Source organism: Centroberyx gerrardi, chromosome 7, assembly GCF_048128805.1.
Source record: "Centroberyx gerrardi isolate f3 chromosome 7, fCenGer3.hap1.cur.20231027, whole genome shotgun sequence".
Taxonomy (NCBI): domain Eukaryota; kingdom Metazoa; phylum Chordata; class Actinopteri; order Beryciformes; family Berycidae; genus Centroberyx; species Centroberyx gerrardi.
Genome location: NC_136003.1, coordinates 31,847,999 through 31,870,951, shown reverse-complemented (window position 1 = coordinate 31,870,951; position 22,953 = coordinate 31,847,999). Strand labels below are relative to the sequence as shown.

General features: G+C 44.3%; 2 protein-coding genes across 2 annotated transcripts; both read left to right on the top strand.

The window, feature by feature from the left end:
• Window positions 1-2,164: 2,164 nt before the first annotated feature.
• atp5mc1 (ATP synthase membrane subunit c locus 1) lies at window positions 2,165-9,082 on the top strand. The gene is made up of 5 exons (XM_071905985.2): window positions 2,165-2,270; window positions 4,565-4,612; window positions 5,814-5,894; window positions 7,848-8,026; window positions 8,645-9,082. The coding sequence occupies exons 2-5, from the start codon at window positions 4,574-4,576 to the stop codon at window positions 8,757-8,759; spliced, it is 414 nt and encodes a 137-aa protein (XP_071762086.1). The 5' UTR covers window positions 2,165-2,270; window positions 4,565-4,573; the 3' UTR covers window positions 8,760-9,082.
• A 795-nt stretch (window positions 9,083-9,877) lies between these two features.
• Window positions 9,878-18,428, top strand: ube2z (ubiquitin-conjugating enzyme E2Z). The gene is made up of 7 exons (XM_071905994.2): window positions 9,878-10,834; window positions 11,572-11,644; window positions 12,745-12,932; window positions 13,376-13,487; window positions 14,140-14,252; window positions 14,509-14,599; window positions 15,623-18,428. The coding sequence occupies exons 1-7, from the start codon at window positions 10,371-10,373 to the stop codon at window positions 15,803-15,805; spliced, it is 1,224 nt and encodes a 407-aa protein (XP_071762095.1). The 5' UTR covers window positions 9,878-10,370; the 3' UTR covers window positions 15,806-18,428.
• The last annotated feature ends 4,525 nt before the right edge of the window (window positions 18,429-22,953 follow it).

Sequence of the window (22,953 nt, the reverse complement as noted above, 5' to 3'; positions counted from 1 at the left end):
CCTGTGTTAGTAACGGGACTTGTAGACAGTAACACGTCTTCTGATGTCCTACAAACTTTAAACCTGCACTAAGTGATTTCAGATCCTGTAACCAATCCTGAAACTAACATGTGCTATGAGACATAACGATATAAACAAATAGCCACACACGCAAGCCTCTTTTCTAAAGCTTGTTGTCATGTTCAGACCGAGTCGTAGCTTTTCTTTTTTTTAAAACGAGCTTGTCTCCTCCCTCACTGTTTGAAAGCGGCGCTCTCCCCCTCCCATCCCTGGAAAAAAATCTTGTAATGGCGGAATCGATGAAGCGAGCGAGTGAACTAGTAAACTTGCTACCTGCCTCTTCACTTGTCATGTGACCTTCAGTGGCAAAAATGTGGCAAAGCGAGACTGGCAGGGGTTAAAGTGGGATTTGGCAGGTGGGGGAACCCTGTTTCGGGGGGGGGGGGTGTAAGATACATAATTGGTGGAGGGGTCAGAAAAAATAGTAATTTAAGACAAATTTCCTGCATTTCTACACCACCTAACCTCTTGGATTAAGTCAAGAAACAGCAACCCTGTATAATGTTAACCAAAAATGTAAAATTCTGTTATATTACTAGATTTCAGCAGAGGTGCTTACATTCATGATTTTGCATAGGCATACTAACCTAAAAACCTATTATTGGGAATCGCGATAAAGTTTCAGAGCGACAGACACAGAGCGTCCCGTAACCATAGTAACTCACTCTCACTCCTGCCTGCGTGTGCACGGCGCGAGAGGAGAGGGAGAGACGCAGAACAGCCGCTGACTGAGATTACTCTGAGCACCATGCATGGGAATAAATTACAATATAATAGATTTGTGTATATTTCTCGCTATTCAGATGGTCTGAATAACTCTCTGCTGCACGGTGCTGCTCTGTCTCGTCTCGTGTGCTGTCAGCGTCTCTTTTCGCGCCGCGACGTTATCAGTTTTGAATTTGTTTTTCACTGCGTGAGAAAATGGACTTGTGGCGTGAGAGCGTGTGAAAAATGTCAATTGCGTGAGTCTCATGGTCAGTGCGTGAGAGTTGGCAGCCCTGTGAACTCGCTTGACATTATTATGTATGAAACTGCCAATCAGATTTACTTACTTATTAATTGAAGGTGCCGGAACGCCGTTCCGGATCGTTCCGGCCCACTTTAACCCCTGGAGACTGGTAACGGGCGCTATTTCTCTGTACGTTTCTTTATTTTAGCCATTAGCCTTTATGCACGGTTTGTCCTAAGGGGCTTCTGTAGCCCAGTAGTTTTGCTTTGTGTGTTTACAAATGTGTTGCGATTTCTGTCGCCCTCTAGTGGTCGGAAAATCACTTAGTGCAGCTTTAACGGTAGGTAACGTTATTATCTTGTGGTATTTGGAATTAGGTAGGCCTAATTTAATCGTGTCATGCTTCAGTGCATAGAATTGGACACACACACTGTGGGCCTGTACAGGATCTGTGCTTGTTTTTAATTTGAATGAATTGATTTCTTTCTTATTATCCTGAATTGAAAAAAAAAAAACTTCTGTTATTGCAGTTTGGAGCTTTAAAAAATCCTTTCCCTTCACTCCTCAGCTCTTGTTTCCTTCCCTGGCGCTGTGACCTCTGACCCTGCACCTCCTTCCTATTGGTTGCTTGTATTTGTTTTCATCAGAGAGCAGCAGTGTGAGTGTGTGTGTGTGTGTGTGTGTTGTTGTTGTGTGTATCTGGTTGTGTGAATGTGTGTGTGGCATGAAGTGAAGCAAGTGTAGGCTATTTGTGTGTGTGTGTGTGTGTGTGTGTGTGTGTGTGTGTGTGTGTGTGTGTGTGTGTCTCCTCTTACAGACTATCCCATGCATATTTTTTGACCTGGATTGCTTGCTTCTTCTTTTCTTTCACTTGTAGGCGGGACTTCCCATCGATCGACCAATAGGATCATAGGACACTGGATGTGCTTTGAAAGGTCACTCCTAGTAAAATCGTCATTCCCGGCAATACTGACCAATAAAACTAATGAAAGTTCGTTCAGTCCCGCCCTCACAAACCTCCCGCCCAGTCACAACCTTTGTAGTTCAATAAAGCGCTATCCGACAGGGTAGTTTTGCGGAAGTGACTTGGCGATGGGCCAATCACGGATGAAGGAGGGTTGTTTCTGACCAATGGGCGTTTAGGACGTAGACGCTAAGCTTATAAATGACAAGGTGACAGTCTGTCTCATCCTACATTCATTGACTGCCGCTGTGCGCGAGACCAGCTTATCCCGGACCCTCCGACTACTGTCACAAACCGGTAAACTTCATATTTACAAGTTTTCAAACAAGTTTATGCTGAATATGTACAGCTGTTGAACTGCGAGTGCTTCTGACACTTTCTTTGATCCGTATGCATTGTCAGGGAAACGTTTGTACAGCTAGCTGTCATTGCTAACGTTTTCTAGCTAGGTGCTAGCTAGCTAGCTAGGTCGGCCATTCAATGACTTGATCCTTGGGAATGACTTTTCAGACAATTCGTGATTGTACTTGTATTTGTTTTGCCCATGCGACCGTTACGGAGCAGTGACACTGTGGACACCGCGGGCCGGACAGCCGCCCTGGCTGTCCCCCTGCCGGTGTGTGTTGTGGGCCGGGCACGGCGCGGCCAGGCTGCGGTGACACTTGGATGTAAAATGTCTGACTCGTTCACTCCGGGCCTACCGCGCACTACAGCTCCGCGGTTCGCCGCTGCAAGGACAAAACCACCGGAGATTTGCAGGGACGACTGGCCTTTTCAACTGCAATACAGTCTGGTTAGTTTTGTTTAGCGGGGAACGCGCCGTACCCGCATTTCAGGCCCCATACGTCCGTCTCTGGGTCATTTTTGACCTTCAAGTGTGGAGGCTGGTTAGCTTAGCAACTTAGCTTAGCTCCAGCGCTTCCCTTCGTTAGCCAGGACACCGAGGACTGCACAGCTAGGTAACGTTACCTAACGGGTATTCAAGATAACCTTTCTTCTCCCCCTGCGGTTTATTATTGGACTCAACGGCCTCAATGCATTTTCACCAGAACAGATCGTTTCTGCATGTGGACTGGCTGACTTAGACATTACCTGGAGACTACTACCAAGGCAACATGTCCTCCGGGTTTTAGCTAATGGCGTCTGAAAGTGGGAGTGTATTATCCTGAGTGTTAAACTCATTCATTCTGGCAGCATGTGTAGACTGATGTTGGACTAGCAGACGGCCTGTCTTGGTTGATCCTTGCAGGAGTCGATGCAATTGGATTAGCCTGCTGGCCGGAGCAGCAGACTAGGGAGTTGCACTCGTTGATCAACTTGTTGCTAGACTTGACCTTAGCATGCCCCTAGTTTTACTTAATTGCTTTTGTGACATTTTTCCTGAAATTAATTTTGCATGGATGATTCCAGTCCGCTGGAAATCTACAGAAGTTGTTCCGTACTTTGACCCAGAATTGTCAACATAGAACAACTTGGATCTGTGGCTTATGAAACCTGCAGGTCAGAAAGGAACAAACTGTTCTACTTAGCTGCAGTTGAACCATTCCCCCTCTATCATACACCTGATTCCAACCAGGCACTGCAGTGCTGTAGGCTGGTTTATAATACGTCTTATAACACTTTTAAAGTAACTCAAGTGTATTCAACCTTTGGGCCCTGTGTCCTTGTGAAGTGGCCAGACATGTTGCTAAGACGAAGTTCACTAGCCTTGTTAATTGGAGATAATTGTGGACTGTTGTGTCAAATTCAGCTCCAGTGCATCATCTAGGGATTCAGATTTTTTACATGGGAACTAAAAAAAAAAAAAAAAAAAAAAAAAAATAGCTTAACAAGTTTGACTAGATGGCTGCTGTAAGCATATGGCGTGGCAACACACCCCCTCCGCCCCTCCCCCCTGCACTTCTGCTTGAACTGTCACCTCACTACTGTTACTGTGTTAGGTAATCTTGAGCTTGGACATTTTCCTTAGTGGAGCCAAATAAAAGTAAAGTTGTTTTCTAATTTACTGACTCCAGTGACTTCATCCCAACTTACCAGCTATTTTACCAGCCAGCTAGCTTGTAAGAACAGGACTCCTAATGTCTGGATAAATCACCTGCCAAAATTTACCAGCGTTTGCCTGGTGGCTGATTTTAATTTATCACCAAACAAAATTAAAGTATTTTAAGACCAAAACTTCTTTTTTCTTTTTGTGGGCTATCCTCAAGAATAATCTAGCAATTTACAAGAATAATTCACTTTTTTTTTGTTCATGGAAGGCTTTGCCAACATCACACTGAGTAAATTGTTGTGGCTTCCTGATCCGGTGTGGCCTAGTGGTTTAAGACTGTTACCACAAGGTCACAAGTTAAATCTTTGTTCATGAACTTGTCCAGGTCACACATGTTGGCAGCAGGTTGGGCTAGTAGTGACACTGTCCCGTAAATGAAAGGTCACACGTTTGATTCCTGCAACAGCCAGTTTTTCCTGTCATAGTGTCCTTGAGCAAAACACTGAATCTCCTACCTGCTCACTGATAAGTGACTCTTACTAAGAAAACTAACTTAAAAAAAACGAAGTAAACTAAATGTAAAATGTCTTCTCTTTCTCAGGTTCCAGCCATGTACGCCTGCGCCAAGTTCGTCACTTCTCCTGCTGTGGTATGTAAACTTTGGCTTTGTGAAGACTGGTCTTCAGTTATAGTGATGTGTTCTAGTTGACAGTCCTGTTGTCCGGACACCATCGTCACACTGAACACCAATCAAAATCTTTAGGGAAATACTCTTTCTTTCCTCAGCTAGGAGGAAAGCTGGCTGACTCACCGATATTCACAATTACTAGCAATTTACCTCGAAGCCTGTTCAGTCACAATACAGCTGTTTCTGGTCAACGTGCTTTCATTCAACAAAGGAAGATGCCAGAAATGTGTTTTTAGAACCAGCCTTAAGATGAAACATTCAGAGGTTCATGATCGTACAAGTGAGGTCCCAAAATATGTCATCTTTAGTTTGTCATCAAGGACACAAAGTGCAGCTAGAGACTTTACAACATTGTAGTTGTCAGTGGCAGCCATGTTGGCTCCACTCTTCTCCTCCATGGCAGTTGCGAAGTAACTGGTAATTCCATGTCAGCTGATCCTGTAGCATGTCGGGCATCTGTCATGGAAGTGTTGTGGAGGACGTGGTTCCATATTGAAATCACTCGCTTATACAGGACCAGCAGCACAATGGTGCCGATGGTACAACCTGGATTAAAAAGCGAAAAAAAAGCCATTCCTGGTTCTGAAACTTCAAATTTGATATCTGGCCTACAACGGTACTTTTATTAGGCATCTTTGTTCAGTGAATGATGGATCTTTTCCAAAACACTATGGCAATTTAGGAAAAAACTCCTGAATGTCATCATTCAAGAACTGTAATTTTGTCAAAGACTTGAGCTACTATCTTTAATAAAAAGTACAATCAGAAGTTTTTATTCTGTTACCAGCGCTTTGTCATCTATTTTATTGTTATTTAAATTGTCTCGACAATTTTGTCAACAAAATGATCTTATTGCAGTTTGTGCATCTTATTTACATCTTGAGTATTTTCAACTGCAGGGAAATGGTGATATAGGTGGTTCTGTGTATGTTAATTTAAAAAAATAGCATCAAGATCAGCAAGTTTATTTTCAACAGTATCTGACAAAAGACTGGGGTGAAATCATGAAATTGTTGAAAATCTTAAATTTCCTTGCCGTTGAGTGTAATCTCAGCCCCGTTAATCCAAATTTCTGCAAGGATCACAGTCTCAGCACAGCGGCCCACATGCAAAGTCTGCTTCCCAGTTGTCTGGTTGTGATTGGTCTGTTTCTTGTCTGTAGCTGCGTGGGGGGTCCAGAGTCCTCGCCCGGCCAGTCTCCGTCTCCCTCTTCAACAGACCTGAAGCCTCATTGGAGCAGCAGGTGAGTCTCTAGCATTTAACGTTCAAGGTTCCTTCACAGGTCTGGAAGGTCTTGAAGTATCAGAAACGGGTGTCAGGGTGGCTTCGTGAGTTAGAGAGACCGTCCTTCAACTGGAAGGTCTCGGTTGATGCAGGCGTCTGTCCTGCTGAAGCGTCTTTTGAGCAAGACACTGAATCCCTACCAGCTCCAGAGATGCTTTTCTGTAACTGACCCGACCTCTGACCTCCCTGCGGAGGGGACAGAACCAATTTCAGGATTAAGTACCAGAAAAATTAATTACTCTGTCCCAAAATTATTGGGAGTATTGCTTAGTCCTACATGTCACATGTTCTGTAGCTGTGAACTGCCTGTCATTTCACATATGGCGATTGTTGTGAAGAACCCTATTTTCTCGTCTTGTTCCATCATACCGATAGCTTCTGACCAAAATCTCACTACAGAGCTACCTGCGTCTTGTTTGCCTGGGTGCTGCTCTCCAGTCCAGTCCTAGCACACCAATAGACACTCAAAAATTAAAGCACAAAGCACCCAAAGCATGTCTTTTGCACCACCTTGATGGTTCACTCTGTAATGAGACATGTCGGTAAAAGATCAAAAGTCATGCCGTTTTCTTACAGTTTTGAGAGAAACCGTGCAGGAAGTTAAAGGAAAGTGGTTTGATTTTAGTACGGTTCACTAAAAGCCAACCAGAGGAACGTTAAATGCCACGGGAGCCGCTGCTGCACCGCTCTTTCAAACCAACGAGCACATCGGTGCCGTCATTAGGGATGTGTCGTCTCTGGCGTTGAGCCAGATGGGGACAGTGACATCACGCCCAGCGCTGAAACTAGTAGGATCATTTGCAGCGTTTTAGCCCTTTGAATAGTCTCTAATTATAGAGTAAAAGAACATCGATTAGTCATTAATTGAAAGGGCATCTCAAGAAAAAAAAATTTTATGCAACGTAATTTGAGAGGGTAGGCATACATTCAAAGTAGCCTATTTAATATCCAGTTTCATCAATAAGAATGAAAGACTTTACATAAAAAGACCAACTGGAGTTTACATGGGTCAGATGAGAATTATGATCGGGACGCAAGAACGAATCGGAGCTACGAAAAGTTTGAATACCCAAACGTGTACATTTCTCTCTACTGACGTTTTTAATGCACAAATTCGTTCTGCTCACGTCTCGTGAATGAGACCCAATGAGCGCAGCGGCGGTGGCGTGTGACAGGTCACGGATCGGCACTCGAACCCTCAGCCCCGGGACACCCAAAGTTGTGTGTAAATTGTGTCGAGGTGAACCGTCGTCGCCTCCGCTTCAGTAAGTTGGCCCCCTAGCTACACTGCAGATCTAGTTCCCTCTGAGCCCGAGACCTCAGGCCGGTCCGATTGTCCTGCAGTCTAAACGGAAGGCGACTGTATTTTTGCCATCAGGACCCCTAGACTGTGGGACGTCCTGCTTGAGGGACTTGGGGCGCGTTCGTACCAAGCAGCTCTGCAGCGTTTCCTCTTTTCTTTTTTGTTAGTTTGGTGTGTTTGTCCAGGTGAGAGCAATACCATTTGAGCTCTAGTGGCACCAAATAACAGCACCGAGACGCCTGAAAACATGAGATCCTCTAACGAGAACAGCGGTGCGTTGGGGAGAACATGATCCAGACTAACTTCAGGAGACAACCCCAAAAACCAAAGGGACAGATGTATGTTGACGTCTGATTGCCAGCAGTTCCTCATGCTTAGAAAAGCCTGGCAGAACAATATGAAGTCTGGACCGACGCTCGTTCTGCTATTTCTTCATGTTCATGTGCAGACAAGTCCATTAAAAAACAGACTTGGACTTGGTTTTATGTAATGTTTGACTGTTGGCCATTTAAATCTTGTTTCTTACATTGTATTAGCCACTTTCCTTATTGACTGTTAATCATTTTCTTGGTTTTACAATGTTTTAAGCTCCCACCTTCCTCTCCTCAGGCTCTGTTGCCAGTCAGCCAGTCTGCGGTTCTGACCCGCTTCATCCAGACCAGCGCCGTCTCCCGGGACATCGACACCGCCGCCAAGTTCATCGGCGCCGGTGCCGCCACGGTGGGCGTGGCCGGGTCAGGAGCCGGGATCGGAACAGTGTTCGGCAGCCTCATCATTGGCTACGCCAGGTAACGACACCCAGGATTGGTCGGGGTTTGTTGATATTTAACGTGCGTTTTTATTTGCCCTGTAAGGGGCCACTTGGATCCAAGTAACTTTTTAAATGTTATTGAATCAAAGTACTTATTTGGAGGGCCCAGTGTGGCCCTCAGGCCTCAGTTTGAGCAGCCCTGAGTTTGACGATGGCAAACATGAGTGTTGCTGATCATGTGATCTGGGTTTGTTCTGTTTGAGCAAAGATTCTTCAGAATCGACTTCCTGCTCTCGACGGCTGCGGCGGTAAAAATCGCCGAACTGCAGATTCTGTTTGTCTTCCTTCAGTAGAAAGTTTCACTTGTCATTCATGTGTTGAGTTGGTTTCATTACCCTTGGGGCCCAATTCTACTATTTCATTGCTGTTGAGGATAAACTACTTCTTTTTATTTCTTTTTTTTTCCTTTTTTTGTGTTAAGTTTCAGGACCCTTGGGCCACTGAAACCTGTTACGAGTTCATTGTACAATTTCAAAAATATTTGGGTGTCTGCGGCAAAAATAAACTTCCTGCAGATGCATGTTTTCTGTCAGCTAATGGTAAAATCTAATTTCTTGTACGTTTCACTTGACATTATGTCCGTCTCTCCCCACAGGAACCCCTCCCTGAAGCAGCAGCTCTTCTCCTACGCCATCCTGGGCTTCGCTCTGTCTGAGGCTATGGGTCTCTTCTGTCTGATGGTGGCGTTCCTCATCCTGTTCGCCATGTAAACCTGGCAACACACCTCCCCTCCCCTCACTTCTCCTCCCTCTCTCCCACCTTTCCTTCCTTCCTTTCGGAGGGGGGTTTCCAGAATGGGAACTCTGAACGAGCTGACAGGCCATTCCAATCAACGGAAAAGAGAATATTATTATTATTAAAAAGAAAAAACGGAAAAAACACCTCACTACACCTGACGTTAACAACAGAACCTTCGATCCTACCTTTTTATGTTCCTACGCGCTTATTTTTGTTTTTCTGAAGTTTTATGTAAGACCTCACTTCGGTTGAAATCGAATCTGTCCAAAATAAATGGTTGGGATAACTAAAAACAGCCTGCAGTGTTTTGATCTCTTTACTTATTCATTCCTCAGAAAATAGACAGTCTTGCCTAAATAAACAGGTGCTTGGTTGGACTGTATTGTATTTTTTTCAAGATGAAGTTTGATGAAGCACGCCTGGTTTGTTTCAGAAAGCAGAGATTTATACAGTGAGATGCATTTTGACTGCAAATTACAGCACATGGTTAATTTTAATACATTTCAGAGCGCTTCATCTTAAAAATCTGGGTGCTAGGTTAGGGGGGGGGGGGGGGGGGGGGAATACTTCAGACACCTGCAGTTCCCAAACTCACCACTTGGGGACAGTAAATATCTAAGAAGATAAATGAACTTCGTTAACGGAGCTCATATAGGCTTTTCCAAAGTAGGAATCATCCTTCGAGTCCAAGTGTGTTTATTTGTCATACACACAGCTTACACAGGGTGAACAGTGCAATGTATGCTGGTTCCTCTCAGTATAAAAAGAATAGGAGCATGTAATTAACAAAGATAAATAATTAAAATAAAGAATCGAATTAAAATAGCGGAAAATAAAAAAAAATATAAGAACATAATCCTTCCCCGTTGTATATGTTTTGTGATCGAGATTTTTTGGCAACCCTATATACTGCATATGGCATCTACAGTATGTGGCTATGATGCTGTGAAAAGAACATTGGAAAAAATGCAACAGATGGAAAATTGCATTTTCATTTACTACAGATTTCTCCGTAAAAAGATTTTCCAATGTACTTTTTCCACTGTACTACTTTGCATTATTCATAAAACTGCAAAACGGTCGTCAAGGGTTTTATTTTGAAAGTTGTGCCCGGAAGTCCTGTGGGTTATCACTCACTCTAGCTTGACTCTGGTCAGAAATCAGATCCTGAAGTTGCGTTGTGTTATGTTTAGTGACTGGTAGTAATGTAGCTGGTGTAAAACCACGTATTCCGACACAATATACCTTTAAACCGATAACGACCGGTCGGTTTGTTGTTTTCTAAGCCGTTGCTAGGCGGACGAGGTAAATTCGCTGACGACAAGGTACTTTTTGGAGGCCTGAGAAAGACACAGCAGCTAACGACAACTAGCCACCATGTCGTGGGAAGGAAAGCCTTGTTTTCTGCGCCTGGCCTCGCCTCTGTCCTCGTCTCTTCTGCGTTGCCCAACTCTCTGATCCGACTTGACAACAAAACAAGCCGAGGTAACTTTACACCCAGCTGTCAATGCAGCTAGCTAACAGCTAGCATTATAAATTAGTGAACACAGACGGGCTAACTCTAGCTTGCTAGCTCGTTAACCATGGCGGACAGCTTTGGAGAGCAGTCGAACGGCGGTGCCCTTGGTTTAGGCGTTACCAACCAGGGCAACGGAGCCCCGCTGCTGCCGACGCTGGCCAACTCTCTGCCGGGCGGACACTCGACAACCAGCGGCGCTCACTCCAGCTCCAGCCCGGCCTCGCCTCCTCCCGCCGCGGCCGCGCAGAGTGGCCTAACCGCGGTGGTGGCCCCCATATCCGCTGTCACAGCCACTCCGGCCGGGTTTGGGAATACCTTCACCCCGGGCTCCTCGCCGGTCGTGGCCGTGTCTCCCACCGTACACGCCTCCTCGCATCTCCCGGGGGTCGGGCTAGGGGTCGGCGGGGTGGCCGGGGTGGCAGGAGCGGGCCTCCTGTCCCAAATCCACGCCACGTCCTGGGACCCGACTCTCAGCACCGACTGGGACAACGAGAAGGCTTCCCAGCAGTGCATACTGAGGATCAAGAGGTAACTAAATAAACAACACGGGCCGACTAAGCATTAAAATATACAATGTGTTATGAAACATATGGTGTGTGTTGTGTCAGTTGTCTGGTGTCAGGTAAGTTGAGGCCTAAAATTCCAAGCAGGTGGAAACAGAAACGAAAGTAAAAGCTTTCTCCGAAGTTTCCACAGGCCTCAGGGAGTTAACAAGAGGGGAAGTTTAGGGGATGTGTCATTAGGACAGCCAGTATGAGCCAGGCCAGGCTGCTAGTTTCACCAGCAGTTACCACGAAGAGCAGTTTTTCTTGATGTAATCCCCATAGCCTTGATGGCAGTATTGTTCCTCACTGCTTCTAAAAGTAGAATTTATGTTATGATATATTTGGCTGAATGTAATCTTGACTTTGAAGCAAAAATAATTTTCAAGTGTTAAAAGTCTACTTAAAACGTATGTGGAAAAAGCCCCTGGTTTGATGTGACATGGTATTTGGTGTTTTCCCACATTAAATATGAGTAAAAGGTTGTTAACGTGAGTGTCTCTCTTAAGATATCAGTGTTTGGCTGCCTGTTATTAAAAAAAATATATAGAATATATCTCACATCCTCCAAAAAACAGAAAATCACCCAATAGTTATAAAAATCTCTTCCCTTACCTCCCTTATAACTTCCTGTTTTCAACCCCCCCCCCCCACCCTCTCTCTCTCTCTCTCTCTCTTCCTCTTTCTCTCTCTCTCTCTCTCTCTCTCTCTCTCTCTCTCCAGAGACATCATGTCCATCTATAAGGAACCTCCTCCAGGAATGTTTGTCGTTCCTGATCCTCAAGATATGACCAAGGTAAGATGCCGCGACCCCTCTGACAGGTTTTTTCACATTGTGATCAATTTGGTTGATCAGTTGCTCTGTGCTGACTGAAGGTGAGCGGTGTCAGAGGCTCTGAGTGTATCTGTGTAGCGGTCTGCAGCTACATAGTTTTGACCAGATAAATAATGTATTTTTGCTGCTTTGGGATTGCCTTTCATAATGTTTTTTTTTTTGTTTTGATGAGTTAACATTGCTAGCAATAAACAGAAAAACTCAATAAAATGTCTTCAGAGTTTACCATCGACCCCAACGATGGAGCAGCTGTCCTCCAAGCATCGTTTCTGAGACGTTTCTTCCTGTCGTCTTTCAAATAAAAGCTGTAGAGAACTGGGAAGCTTTGAACGTCTGGAATCAATTTCTCCATTTTGAACTGTTCATGCAGTTATTCACACATCCAGCAGACTTGGTGCAAGTGCATGAGGAAAAACATCAAACTTGCTAAAGACGACCCCACACACTGCTTTTGCAACACCTCATGAGTTATTTTAATGAACACAGTACTTAAGTTTCAGACCCATCCGGGCTTTTTATTCTGAAGACAGCGCAGCGTTTTATTGTCTCTGTTCTACTTTTTACTGTTTATATTTTTATCTTAGCAGTATTTGCTGCTGGAACAGTCCAATTTCACCACAGAGATCTTTACAGTTTCATCTTATCTGAGCCTAGCACCACAACAACCTAAGCTTCCCGAACACACACACACACACACACACACACACACACTCACTGTTCATCCTTGACCTCCCCTGGGAAGATCTAAAGGATAATCTTTTTAAAAGCCCAAATGAACTTGAAGCAGTAATTGACGAGTCACTTTAAGCTCCTAATTAAGACGCTGCGGTTTCAGACTTTCAGACCGTTACTGGATCATATCTTCTGTTCCACGGCCTGTTCTGTCCATCCTCCCCCTCTCCCTGTTTACATCCTTTCTTATCTCTCTCATCCATCCCTCCCTTTCTCCCTTCTCTTTCTTTCTCCATGTCCTTCCTCCCCTCCTCCCTCCATCCCACTATCTTTCCCTTCTCGCCATACCTCCTTTCTTCCTTCTTTCCCTCCTTCCCTCCCTCCCTCAGATCCACGCCCTGATCACCGGGCCGTTCGACACTCCGTATGAAGGCGGCTTCTTCCTCTTCCTGTTCCGCTGCCCCCCCGACTACCCCATCCACCCGCCGCGGGTCAAGCTCATCACCACCGGACACAACACCGTCCGCTTCAACCCCAACTTCTACCGCAACGGCAAGGTCTGCCTCAGCATCCTGGGGTGAGTAAGGAAGGAGTCCGGAAAACTCTGGAAGATCTGAATTTCAATCATTTCTGTGGTATAGAAACGTTTTGGAACCCGGACAAAACTAGAAGAAGAAGAATTGGGTTTAGACAGTTATGTCCTAGTTGACAGGCACATTGCCCAGACCTCATGCTGACCGCCAAAATCTTCAAAATCCAGTCACCAAATGAAAGGCTCTATGTGTATTCTTTATACAACAATAAATCATTACCCCGTTCATTTTGAGACAACACAATAATTCAGAGAATCAATTATTGCTAAAACAAATAATGTAAAAGCCTGTCTGCAGAAATGTTTTATGCCTTATTGATTTTATCGCCCTCAGCGCTACAAAGCCTAGAAGCTCAGATGGCAAGGAGCCTGTCACCTTTGACTTTGTGTGTGTATGTGTGTTTGTGTGTGTGTGTGTGTGTGTGCAGGACGTGGACAGGCCCAGCGTGGAGTCCAGCCCAGAGTATCTCATCTGTCCTCATCTCCATCCAGTCTCTGATGACGGAGAACCCCTATCACAACGAACCTGGCTTCGAACAGGTACCCGTGTGTGTGTGTGTGCGTGTGTGTGTGAACCCCTACCACAACAAACGTGTCTCTGAACAGAAAAGTTGCTAAAGCTGTGGATATGTTTGTTTTTATGTCATCTTCTGTCTGTCCGATTCATCAAAATATATACAAAATATATACAAAATATATACAAATATAAAGAAAAGTTGAGCTGAAACAAACTACAATACAGCCCCAGTACAGCCAGACACTAGTGTATAGTACAATGTTATAATCATTTGCTTTTCCATTTTTAATTGAAAATCACAGTCTATGTAGATTGCCATTCATTTAAGGATTTATTTAATTTTAATTTTCACGCTAGTCAATACACCAGAAAACAGCTTTATTTCTCATTCTTTCAATACACTGTGTGAGGATGAACGCATGCGTCAGCCGTAGAGAATTAAACCTCGGCAACGCAACGTCAACACAACGCAGCAGCGGAGCAGCTTTGTTTTGAGTTTGAATTAAACAAATGAAACGCTCCGTCACCGCCTGATGCTGTCGGCTGTGGTGGAGCTGGTGATCAGGAGGCTGTGGTGATAATGGTGGTGTGGTGATGATGGTGGTGTGGTGATGATGGTGGTGTGGTGATGATGGTGGTGTGGTGATGATGGTGCTGTGTCTCTGTCTGCCTCAGGAGCGCCACCCAGGGGACAGCAAGAACTACAACGAGTGCATCCGCCACGAGACCATGAGGGTCGCCGTCTGCGACATGCTGGAGGGCAAAGTTCCCTGTCCTGAAGCTCTGTGGTAAGACCAACCGCGGTCCTCCTGCTCTCCTCTCTCTCTCTCTCCTCTTCCTCGCCTTCTACCTCTCTTCTTCTCATCTCTCTCCTGTCTTCCTCTTCTCTCTTCCTTTCGTTTTCCTCTTTCTCAAGGCGTCATGAATGCGTGTTTGCTCCCTCCTCTCCTCCCTTCACTCCACCACTTGCTCTTGCACAATACCAAAGTTGACTGACGTGTGTGTGTGTGTGTGTGTGTGTGTGTGTGTGTGTGTGCTTTCCAGGAGTGTGATGGAGAAGTCCTTCCTGGAGTATTATGATTTCTACGAGGGAGTCTGCAAGGAGAGACTGCATCTACAGGGACAGAACATGCAGGTGACTGTCTTTCTATTTATCTGTCTATTCATCCATCATCTGCCTCTCTATCTGTTCATTTATCCATCTGTCATCTTAAATGTATGTCTATTTATTAGGGATGTAAGGAAAGTTCGTGACAAGAAATTTCGTGATGCAAAAATCTAATATCTGAGAAATTTTATTCAGAACGGTCGTTTCTCTTTTGCGTTGTTTGAACACTAGAGAGTTTTAGCAGGAGACAAGATGGACTCCGGCCAAACTGAAAGTGAGGACGCTCTATCAAGTTTTAAAGGATAACGCCGGTGTAATTTTACTTTGTTCCTGTCACAAGCGTTGCCCAGAAGCTTCTAGAGTCTGTTCTGCTGCAGGTTTCAGAAGTAAAAAGGGATTTTCATTCAGATTTTGCTCAAAATATCGTAATAATATCGAACCACGAACAGTTAGCTCAATGTATTGTTGCATCCCAACAGTTTATGTCTGTCTGTCTTGTCTGTGTTTGTTCTGTCAGTATCCATCTGTCTATATCCATATCTGTCTTTCTGTCCCTGTATCATGTCTGTTTCTGTCCTTCTATCTAGAGCTGCAACGATTAATCGATTAGTTGTCAACTATTAAATTAATCGCCAACTATTTTGATAATCGGTTTGAGTAATTTTTTAAGAAAAAAAAGTAAAAATTCTCTGATTCCAGCTTCTTAAATGTGAATATTTTCTGGTTTCTTTACTCCTCTATGACAGTAAACTGAATATCTTTGGGTTGTGGACAAAACAAGACATTTGAGGACGTCATCTTGGGCTTCGGGAAACACTGATCGACATTTTTCACCATTTTCTGACATTTTATAGACCAAACAACTAATCGATGAATCGAGAAAATAATCGACAGATTAATCGACAATGAAAATAATCGTTAGTTGCAGCCCTGCTTCTATCCTTCTGCCCCCCCAACGGTTACAATCTATATCACGCAACACACACACCTAACTCAGCTGTCTAAATCTTTGTGTCCCTTCCCCCCCCTCCCCGCCACCCTCCCACCCAGGACCCGTTCGGTGAGAAGCGCGGCCGTTTTGACTACCAGGGCCTGCTGGCTCGCCTCGGCGCCACCCACAGGCGAATACGGGAGAAAAGCCCGGCGGAGGACGACCACAACGACGACGACTCGGACTCGGACACCAGCTCGTCGGGGACGGACCCCGACAGCCAGGGCAGCTCCCAGCCCTGACCTGCAGGGCGGCGCTGCACTCGAACCCAGGCCGAGAGCTGAGCTGGGGCGCAGCAAGGACAAAGGGACCTTTTTTTTTTTTTTGTTTTGTTTTTTGAATGCAGTGGAGGAAGCGATGTTTTTAGGCTGTATGAGTCAAAGGGAGCCCAGGGTGCAGGGTTGGATACAAGCTGCTGAGGAAGAGATGGTAGCGCTCTGTAGATAAGGGACATGTTGCAGGGTGGGAAATAAACGTCATCCGCTAGCCAAATGCTGGCAAAATCTGGGCTGTAGCTGTCTCATGTTGGCCACTTCGGCAGCTCACCAGCCATCATATGGAGGTCCTGTTTGAGTCTTAAAGTTTAGATGGCTGGTAAAACAGCGGAAACACCTGATGGGTTGAGATTTACCAGCCGCTGTGGGTTGCGGGCATAAAAAAGTTAGTTTCTTGGGCTGAAACTTTGAATACACTGTAGGGATGGGTAAAAGAAGAAGAGATGGTAGCGTTCTAAGGCTTCAGCTTCTTCACCCGGAAAAGCAAACTGAGAAATTGAGTCTTTCATTTGGCACCCATGAGGCTCTTTACAGCATTTTTCTACTCTTTCCCTATGGGGAGAACGAAGGCCAGACGAAGGGACCATGAGCTAGAAGAGCGAGGGGATTGGTCCAAGTCGGCCGGAGAGGCGGAAGACGACCGTGTTTCTGCAGGCTTTCTTCCTGTGTGGCCTTGTCTTCTTTGCAAGGGACCGATTAGGAGGGAAAGAAGGAGAGACAGTATTGAAGTGGACCCTCGAGTATGGAAGGGATTGTAGAAGGAGGCGGTAACACGTTTTCCTGAGGCTTTCTGAGTCCGGTGCCTTGTTTCCCCTGGCCAGGGTTAAGCCATGCCACGTTTCTTTAGGACCGGACCTCGCCTTCCACAACCAGGCCAGGCCAGGCCAGGCCAGGCCAAAGCTGACCACAAGATCCCACGTGCAGCACTGACGGTTATTGATCCTAAATACAATGATTCCTGTATATTATGAAAAAGTTCTGCTTAGCTTTCAATTTTAATAATGCGATTAAATTTCTATCTGTTTCACCAGATAAGCAACTGTTAGAAAAATATTGATGTCAGTTTCATTGACATTCACCTTTATACCATTTGTTTTGCTGTTTTCTCATTGTGCTGAAATTAATGCTAATTCGCAGTGTGTAGAATGCGCTCGCTATTTTCAAACCCTGCTGTTCTTTGGCTAGCTGGCTGATCAGTCGAGACACAAACCAAACCGTACCGTACCGTACCGTACCGTACCGTACCATGGCTAGACCCGGCCGGGCTGGATGGAATTGATGCAAGGCAAGAGTAACTTTCTAGATCAGTTACCATGCGTTCACACTGCGAGCGACTTGGCTGGTTTGTTGCTAGAGGCTCCGGCTGCATCTGTACAGCGGTCTGCAAATCCTGCATTTTTGCTGCCCTGGTATTGCCTTTCCTAACATTACAGCATTGTAAAGGGTCAACATAGCTAGCTGGCAATCGCTAATTAGGTAGCATTAATTGATAATAAACAGAAAAAAACTCAATAAAATAACCCGAGTTTACCGTCGACCCCAACGATGGATACAACTGTTCTCCAAACATCGTTAACCATTTATTTTTGTAGTCTTTCAGATAAGTTGTAGAGAACTGGGAAGCTTTGAATGGCTGGAATCAACTTCTCCTCCATTTTGCACATTCTCAAATTGTGCTAACTTCTTGTAATTGAAATAATTCTGAAGTTTAATAGTTCACCAATTTGCTGGGGACCCCCTGGAACCCCCTTCAAGGACCCCTGGTGGTCCCCGGACCCCACGTTGAGAACCGCTGCTGTAGGGGATGAATGAACTTCTGGTGATTGTGTCGCTTGCAGTCTGAACGCAGGTTAGGGATGTTCTTCTTTTGGTTTGCCAAGGGACTCAAAAAGAAGAGGGGAAGAGAAGGCAGCAGAGGTTTTAGAGCTGTATGCTCCACAGAAATTGATTGGCTCTTCCTCATGCTCTATTCAGGAAGCGTTTAAACGTGCCGGGACAGGGGATTGGATGAACCTAAAAGCCTGTGACTCTTCTCCTCTCGTCGGTCGTCCTTGCTTCATTTCCTCTCCTCCCTCCCAGCTTCCATCCTCCCCCGGTGTCTGCCTTCCCCTCGCGTCAGCCATGTTGACGGAGAGATGCCGGCGTTTGATTGAACCGTTGTGGTTTGAGCTGTGATTGGTGGAAAATGATGTTTGATACAAAGCAGTTTGCCTCTGCCTTTGCTGTCAGTGTTGTTGCTGTTTTTTTGTTTTTGTCAAACTCTGTTCCACTGTCAGGGGTCGCGTTAAAATCACCGACTGAAGATTTAAATCTGCCATTAGGTTACAATCAATAGGGCATTCAGTCACATTTGTTTGGATAAGTTATAGACTGGTTATGCAAAGTGGCTCCCAGCAGAAGATATCTGACCCACTTCCTTTTAAAGTGGAAGTGCAGAGGGAGCCTGACCCCGCTTCGCTGGCTTGTGTTACAGCAGGTTTCTTATGCAGGTCTGGACGAGTGTAAGAAACGATCATTTCAAGGTCTTGAAAAAGTTGTTGTTGTACAGAAAGTCTGCAAAAGAATGAATAAAATATTGTTCAGTCCTGATGCACGTGACTACAGTACACTTTTTATGCACTTGCGCACCTGCTGTCATTTCACAGCTCTGTTTTTCAAAATGTTTTCAAGATAACATACTGACACCGGTGTGATCATACTGTGAGCGTCGTGTTTTGCAAAACGACGTTCATCATAGTTTTCAAAGGTTTCTATTGCAGTAGAGTGGGAGGGGGCGCCGGGGTCGGAGCAGGCGGCTAGAGAAGTTCTGGTTTCTACTAATGGGGATCATGACGGAAAATATTATTATGTTATGTTATTTGGGCCCAGGGTTCAAAATACCGAACTATCCCTTTAAGAACCCTGTTGGCAGATTTGGGGTCGTTCTCCATGCATCTCCATGCGTTGAGTCTTCCTGATGGGGTTTCCCCCGGTCCTCTCTCCTGACTCTTTAACATGTTGTATTTCTCAAAACTAATCGATTTCTGTGCAGTTATGGACACTAATCACTTTATTAAATTTAACACCTTCAAACGCTGTCAAGAGGTAATTTTTGAAATGGGGGTGGGGGGGGGGGACACAGAGATTAATGGACGTCTTTGCACTGAGATCCTCTTGATGATGGAATCGATAATGTAAAAGACAGTGAGCTAAATGTTTTTTTTTGCTGTTTTTTACTTTTGATTCATTGTAGTGTAATATAATAATAAAATAAGAGTAAAAAAATTGCCTAATAAAATATGATTATGAGGCTAAACGACTTTACTTTTGATTTTGGCTCTTTATTGGCCTCCAGATTAAACTGTTAAAACGACAGCAGCAAAAAAAAGACCAACTTTAGCTCTCTGACTCAATATTTAGGCTATAAAAGAACAACTGTAGCTCCTGTCCCAATACTAAGGCTTTAAAAAGACCAATTGTGATATGATAATGATATCAGATATTGGCCGATATAAAACAAAATGAGAATATCTCCAATAAAAATAGAGCCGCATGCTTTCAGAAATCAAAGTCTGTGCTTGGAGAAGGCCAGTAGATCTTTCTAATGGAGAAAAATGGAAAACATCTGAGTTTTTTGTTCTGTAATAACTGCAGGACAGATCCACATCATCATCAGCTCCACCCGGGTTCCTTCTGGGTAGCCATACTGGAAAATTCAAGGAAGGACCGGCCTGTCCCCGCACCGGTCCGGGCCGAAAAACTACAAGCATACCAGCAGCTGGTTTTGAGAAAAAATACAGTATATTGCTGTGTTAAATTTAAGGAACAAATGCATGAGACTTAAATAAGCCACAATGAAATGATAAATTATTTTTTCCACCATGTTAGCCTATTTAACATTCTGGCGGTGAAATATTTGGAATGTCTCTGCATGAAAATGGGAAAACTTAAAGATGTTGGATATCGGCTATCCAACAGTACAACAGTATTAGTGTCAATCTTTAAAAACTCATATCGGTCGAACCCTTGTAGCTCAATACACCGGCTAAAGAAGTTGTAAATCTAAATTAATCGTTTAATTTTCTGTGTATGTGACAGAACCTATTAGTAAACTTGTTCATACATTTTATAGTGCATCGACTTTGGGCCTTGCATTAAACACCACTTCATTTCTAATAATCAGTTTAAAAATCATAAAAACACGAGAGCAAATGTAAATCCTCCACAACCGAACGATGAAGATAAATGTGTAGACAGACTTGGTTTACACTCCAGATGTTTGGACATTCTCTCTCTCTCTATCTCTCTCTCTCCCTCTCTCTCAGCCTCTGTCTCTCTCTCTCTCCCTCTCTCTCTCTCCCTCTCTCTCTCTCTTTCCCTCTCTCTCTCTCTCCCTATCTCTCTGTCTCTCCCTCTCTCTCTCTCCCTCTCTCTCTCTCTTTCCCTCCCTATCTCTCTGTCTCTCTCTTGCCATCTCTCCCTCTCTCTCTTCCTCCCTCTCTCTCCCTCTGTCTCTCTCTCTCTCTCTTTCTCCCTCCCTCTCCCTCCCTCTCTCTCCCCCTCTGTCTCTCTCTCTCTCCCTCCCTCTGCCCCTCTGTCTCTCTCTCTCTCCCTATCCCTCTGTCTCTCCCTCCCTCTCTCTCCCCCTCTGTCTCTCTCTCTCTCCCTCTGTCTCACTCTCTCTCTCCCCCTCCCTCTCTCACTCTCTCTCTGACTCAAATTCAAAATTCAAATTCAAATTCAAATTTTGCTTTATTGGCATGGATGTCACAACAACAATATTGCCAAAGCATCAAGAATCAATGAAACAAAACAATATGAACACAACATTAACTGACTTTCTCTCTTCCTCTCTCTCCCTCCGTCCCTCTCCCTCTCTCTCTCTCTCTCTCGCTCTCTCTCTCTCTTCCTCTCTCTCCCTCCGTCCCTCTCCCTCTGTCTCTCTCTCTCTCTCTCTCTCTCTCCCTCGGTGTGTTTCATTAGTCGTTTCAGGCGGCCCTCTTGACTTCTCGGGGGAATCCCCTCCTCCATCTTAAGTCTGTTTCATCACTGTTGTAACTGAAGTGAACTTCCTGAGCTCGAGCCTTCCAGGGCCGAGGGAGCGAGTCAACAACGATGCAGACTTCACAAGCGCATAATTCCCAGGATGCATTGTGATCGTCCGTCAATTCCGGTGCACGAACAGGTGATCAATATAAATGCAAGTAAACAAACAATATTTAGAGGATTTAGACATATCTATGAAATGAACTCATCTGCAATATTTCATTACTCACTGTTCTCTGTCATTTTTATTATTTATTCTTATTATTAATTATTAGGTCTGCTTAAGGGCAAGTCTCTCTCTCTCTCTCTCTCTCTCTCTCTGTGTGTGTGTCTCTCTCTCTCTCTCTCTGTCTCTCTCTCTCTCTCTCTGCCCCCCTCCCTCCCAGACTCCCACCCCGCTGTAAGTTTCATTTTGACTTAGCCTACTTTCATTTTTATTTCATTTCATTTTCTCGGTGTGGCGCAGATTATTCAACATGGAGAGAAACAGGTATTGTAGCCCCCAGTGAGTTTTGTGGTGTTTTATTCTTAAATGTCTCTTATCCCGCAAATATTTTATCGTCTAAACTCCTACTTTCGGTTGAGTCATCTACAATCTGTAAGCCAATAATAAGCGGTGATTCTGTTCTGTTCTCCTCTGAAAAGCCGTTGTTTAGGTTTAGGCTAGTTTATAACTAGGTCATCAAACACATCAGTTTGTAACTGCGGTGTGAAAACTTTCATTTATGAGCGACACTAATCTACTCTCAGTCGCTGTTGTTCTGCGTCAGCGACGTCATCAACAGGGTTACATGTAATCTATTACCTGTATGTCTATATATGTAGTCTAGTCATTTTTTTTATGTTAGTGTTGTTTTGTGTATTTATTTCCATTTCTCCGTTTATACATTTGAAATCTCAGGCTACTCCTGTAATAGCCTACATTTCAGAGGGATACTGTACAAAATATCACAGCATAACTCATTAAATTGCGTTACATTACATAATGTCATTTAGCAGATGCTTGTCCAAAGCGTGCAAAGTGCATTTTGTCAACAGTAGCCTAGTCTAGCCTCTTCATCAGACTTTAATATGAATAAGTAGCATTTGTAGAATCAGTTATTTTATATTAAAAGTAGAAGGGGAGAAGATCGTTACATGATAGGTTAAATAACTCTATAGGAACACTATGGTGACTCCATAGGAAATAAACCAATAGGCCTACAGTAAGGTGAGTGCCATAGTCACACCACAAGTTCCTGTCGTTGGCAAATATTATAGGAATATAATAGTGATTTAAACGCTATGAGGCCCATACTAGGCTATAGGAATATTATAATGATTCCACAGGAAATATAAAATTTCCATTAAGTAAGGGAACATCAATCTAAACCCACTATTGCCTGCCACAGACACACTATAAGAGGAGTATTATAGGAATGCAAGTGATTTTTGGACAGGGCCAAGTAGACCAGGGACTGAACTGAGGAGCCTGTGAGCTCACGGTGCCGACCCCTACAGACTGTACAGGTGTGACTTTACCAGGAAGTGATGTAGCTGTGAGTGGATCACGTTGTTTCTGGTAAACCAAGAGATGAATGCTGAAATGCACCTTTAGGAGAATCTCTCCATGTTGAGGGTCATTTCTTTAGAGAATTTCATTCATTACTGCTGTTGTTGAGTGAGATGTTGATGGTGTGTGTGTGTGTGTTTGTGTTTGTGTTTGTGTGTGTGTGTGTGTGTGTGTGTGTTTGTGTTTGTGTGTGTGTGTGTGTTTAATACTGGAACCTGTTTAATAAAAAGTGTTTTAATAGCTTACAATCTATAATTCCAATCACTTTATATTGAATTCCATCACCGAAAACACACTGTAAAAAAACAAAACAAAACAGCTATTGCTTATGTACTTTGCATTCGTGGGTCCATTTAGCTGTTTGGTGTATTGTATTATAGTGATAACCGGCCAATCGTAGACGAGGTGACGTCACCTCCAGATGTTTCCAGCAGCTCCGGTGGAGTTTGATATGAGAAAATGTTTCAGGATGTAAAACATCAGCGGTAAACGTCAGGTTTTGGTGTCAGTCCCTCAGAATCAAAGAGCGAGGGCTTCT